This window comes from Octopus bimaculoides, chromosome 7, assembly GCF_001194135.2.
Source record: "Octopus bimaculoides isolate UCB-OBI-ISO-001 chromosome 7, ASM119413v2, whole genome shotgun sequence".
NCBI classification, from domain to species: Eukaryota; Metazoa; Mollusca; class Cephalopoda; order Octopoda; family Octopodidae; genus Octopus; species Octopus bimaculoides.
Window position 1 is genome coordinate 221,873 of NC_068987.1, and position 3,920 is coordinate 225,792.

The 3,920-nt window shown below is 39.8% G+C and overlaps 1 protein-coding gene across 1 annotated transcript in view; it reads left to right on the forward strand.

Moving 5' to 3' along the window:
- Nucleotides 1-3,920, forward strand: part of LOC106872242 (eukaryotic translation initiation factor 3 subunit H) — a 10,664-nt gene that overhangs the window by 2,542 nt on the left and 4,202 nt on the right. Inside the window, exons 2-3 of the mRNA XM_014919153.2 lie at nucleotides 133-289; nucleotides 2,358-2,525. Of these exons, the coding sequence (XP_014774639.1) occupies nucleotides 133-289; nucleotides 2,358-2,525 (325 nt within the window). The remainder of the gene's footprint in view (nucleotides 1-132; nucleotides 290-2,357; nucleotides 2,526-3,920) is intronic.

A 3,920-nucleotide genomic window follows, 5' to 3' on the forward strand; every position in this document is an offset into this window, starting at 1 on the left:
TATATATATATATATATATATGCAAATGAAATTTATCATGAAGGTAAATAATTTCTTGTCAGTGATTTTGATTTCTTAACGTTTTCTGATTCCTTCCATTCAAATAATGTTTATTGTTGTGTTTACTTTTAGGTTGTGCTTAAGCTAGTTAAGCATTGTGTCGATGAAGGTTCTGGTGGAGCTGATTTTGTGCAGGGTGTCTTGCTGGGGTTGGTTGTTGATAACCGACTGGAAATAACCAACTGTTTTCCCTATCCACGACATCAAGAAGAAGAAGAACTTGATGAGTGTAAGTAGAAATCCTATTTCGTATGTGTTCTAGACAAAGCTGCCCTTCCTGGGCCTCTTAAAACTAATGATCTTGCAAACCTATGTTGGTTACTGTAGATATTACATGTGTAACTCTACAAGTGTTGTATACTTTGTGTTAAAGCTATACATTTGTTCTGCAGCATGTTCTAGAATCAGAAACAAACACTGCTTGTGCATCTGGTACCCGTGTCAGTGGTACGTAAAGAGCACCCATGCTGGAGGCATGTAAAGAGCACCTGTTGCACCTATGGTTGGTGTTTGGGAGAGCATCCAGCTGTAGAAACCATGCCAAACCAGGCTGGAACCTAGCACAGTTCTCTGGCTTACCAGTTCCAGTCAAACCATCTAACCCATGCCAGCATGGAAAGCAGATGTTAAATGATGACCACATACACACATTATATGTATAAGCACAAATGTGGCTGCATAGTAAGAAGTTTGCTTCCCAACCACGTGGTTCGAGATTCAGTCCCACTTCATGGCACTTTGGGCAAGTGTCTTCTATCAAAGCCTTATTAGTGGATTTGGTAGATGGAAATAGAAAGAAGCCTGTCATATATATGTGTATGTGTGTGTCTTTGTGATTGTGCTTGTCATCCATCAATTAACAACCAGTGTTGGTTTGTCATAAACTAGTGGCTCAGCAAAAAGAAACTGATAAAATAAGCATTAGGTGAAAAAAAAATTGTAGTAGGGTTGATTTGTTTGACTAAACCCTTTGAAGGCAGTGCCACAGCATGGCCACAATCTAATGACGGAAGCAGAAAATAAAAGATGTATGGATCCGCTTGGCCTCGTGGTTAGGGTGTTCAGTTCCTAGATTGGGCAGCACATTGTGTCCTTGAGCAAGGCACGTCAGTTTACAATGCTCCAATCTACTCGGCTGAAAATGAGTTCTTGCAAGAACTTTCGCCTGTTTCCAGATTAGACACGTTCTCTTGAAAGACTGGAAAGGAAGGACTTTTTGTCTGAGATACAAACACCCTCCCCACACACACACAACAGGTTTCTTCCAGGTTCTATCTATCAAAACCACCACAAAGTTTTGGTTGACATAGGGCTCTAGTAGAAGACATTTACCCAAAGTACCATGCAGTGGGACTGAACTTGAAATTGTGTGGTTGGGAAGCAATTTACCAGCTGGTTAAATAAATCTTTCACCTTTTGCTAAAAAAGACTTTTATATGTGTGTGTGTGTAAATAGATATATATTTTTCAAAAGAAAATTATATATATATAATAGATGAAGACAACATTCTGCTCAGATGGTTAAGAAGTTAGCTTCCTCATTGCAAAGAGCTGGGTTCAGTTCCACTGCATAGTATCTTTGGAACCAACTTTTTAAGTCTAGCTTCAAGTATATCAGAGAGTGTTTCTGTAATTCAGCCACTCAATCTAGTTGTTAAATGTTGAATATATTGTTGTGAGGGTAGCTATATATATATAATGTATATATGTATGTGTGTGTGTAGTTGCATGACTTAGTGGTTAGGTTATTGTGCTCACAATTGCTAGATCGTTGGTTCATTTGTGGACCAAGTGGTGCATTGTGTTTTCAAGCAAAATACTTCATTTCATGGTTGCTCCTGTTCACTCAGCTGCAAATGGGTAATACTGCAATAGAATAGTTTTCCTGCCAGGGAAATGGTCACCTGTTTGTCAAGCAAGTGGGGTGGTATCATTCAAAGGCTGAGACAATGCAAAGTGCATTGTGATCAGAGATGTATAACTGCATCCGATAATCTGGTCAATACTGTGATATATATATATATATATATATATATATATATATATATATATGAAGCACGGTTTATTTGCGATCAGAGTTGTTCAGCAACTGAGGTGCTACTGTATATATAATGGGCACTCATGTACCCACGCATTCCACCTTCCCATTATAACAGGGTTTCTTAATCACCACCATCTTCTGCATAACCTCATTACACCCCACCTTTTTTTGCTGTTTACAGTTGGTGCATGTCTGTCTTCTATGTCTTCTCATTGTTGTTATTAGATTTTAATGACTCTAAATATATTATTTTCAGTTCGTTACCAGATTGAGATCTTCCGTAACCTGCGCCATGTCAATATTGACCATCTCCATGTTGGTTGGTACCAGAGTACATATTTTAATTCCTTCATCAATCGTACTCTTGTCGACTCCCAGTATAACTACCAACACTCCATTGAAGAGTCAGTTGTGCTTATTTATGGTGAGTCATTATTCATGTTTTTTTATTTATTGTTTTTCAATTTCTACCACTCACAGAAATTTCTAGGGTTTTCATAAGCAGCTGATGATTTCAGCTGAGCTGGACCCTTCCTTTTAGACCCTACCCCCACCCCTTCCAAAGCACTAGTAACCTTGAACTCTTTACTGTGACTACCGTTATTTTGTGTTCCTGCTGTAGAAATTGCTGTTTGCTCCAGTTCAGCAAACTGGAAACAGTTTTTGTGGCTAGTGATAAGAAGGGCCAACACAATGATGCATCCTGGTCATGATAATTAGCTGTAAAAATGACCCCAGGCTAACTGCGATCAAGGTGGACTTGTGTGATTCATAAATCTAATAAACTGGTTATGTCTTTGTTTGAGATCATATTTTTTATGACTTAATTTAGGAAGGGAATGAGATCACGACTTTTGTTTTAGGGTCTCTGTGACAGGTGGGAGAAAAGAAAGAATATAAACTTCTTGTGAGCACTTGGTCATGGTAGGCACCCTGAGGAGGTGGTAGGGTTAACAAGAACAGTCCCTCTAACAGGCTTTCCGACAGATTCCTTCGACCAAATTCTGCTGAGGAGGTTTTGTCAAGGCTATAGTAAAAGACAAGCTACCGTGCTGTGTGATTTATAATTACATGGTTCATCATCATCATCATCATCGTTTAACGTCTGCCTTTCATGCTGGAATGGGTTGGACGATTTGACAGGAACTGGTCAGAACTGCACCAGACTTTTGTGTCTGTTTTGGCAAGGATTTTACAGCTGGATGCCCTTCCAAACACCAACCACTTTACAGTGTGGACTGGGTGCTTTTAAGTGGCACCTGCACTGACAGGGTCACCAAGTCTTTGCAAGACGAAGAACTACTTTCAAGTTTGGTGGAGCCCTGGTGAACCCCTACCTGTACACTGAATTTATCACTGTATTCATGGCTGACTCCCACCTTACTGACAACACCTCTCTGCATGGCTTGTACAGCTCTAGAAAGCCACTCCTCTACTTCTACCTTCCTTAGAGACCACCATATAACACAGTGGGGGACTCTGTCGAAAGCTTTTCCCAGGTTGACGAAGGGTCAGTACAATGACTTACTTTTGGTCAAGTACTTTTCATGCAGTTGTCGCATTGGGAAGATGGCATCTGTGGTACTCTTCCCAGACACAAAACGAAACTGCATCTCATCTAGTTTAATTCTATTCCTAATCAATTGAGCTATAACTCTCTCAGTAACTTTCTTGACTTTGTCTAGCAATTTAATACTTCTGCAGTTGTTTCTATTTGTATTAGCTCTACACCATCTACTGCCCAGCTCTGTACCATATTTGCCCTTTATCACATAGCTAGCTCTCTATATCTCTACCCCCCCCCCCCTATTTCTGATGT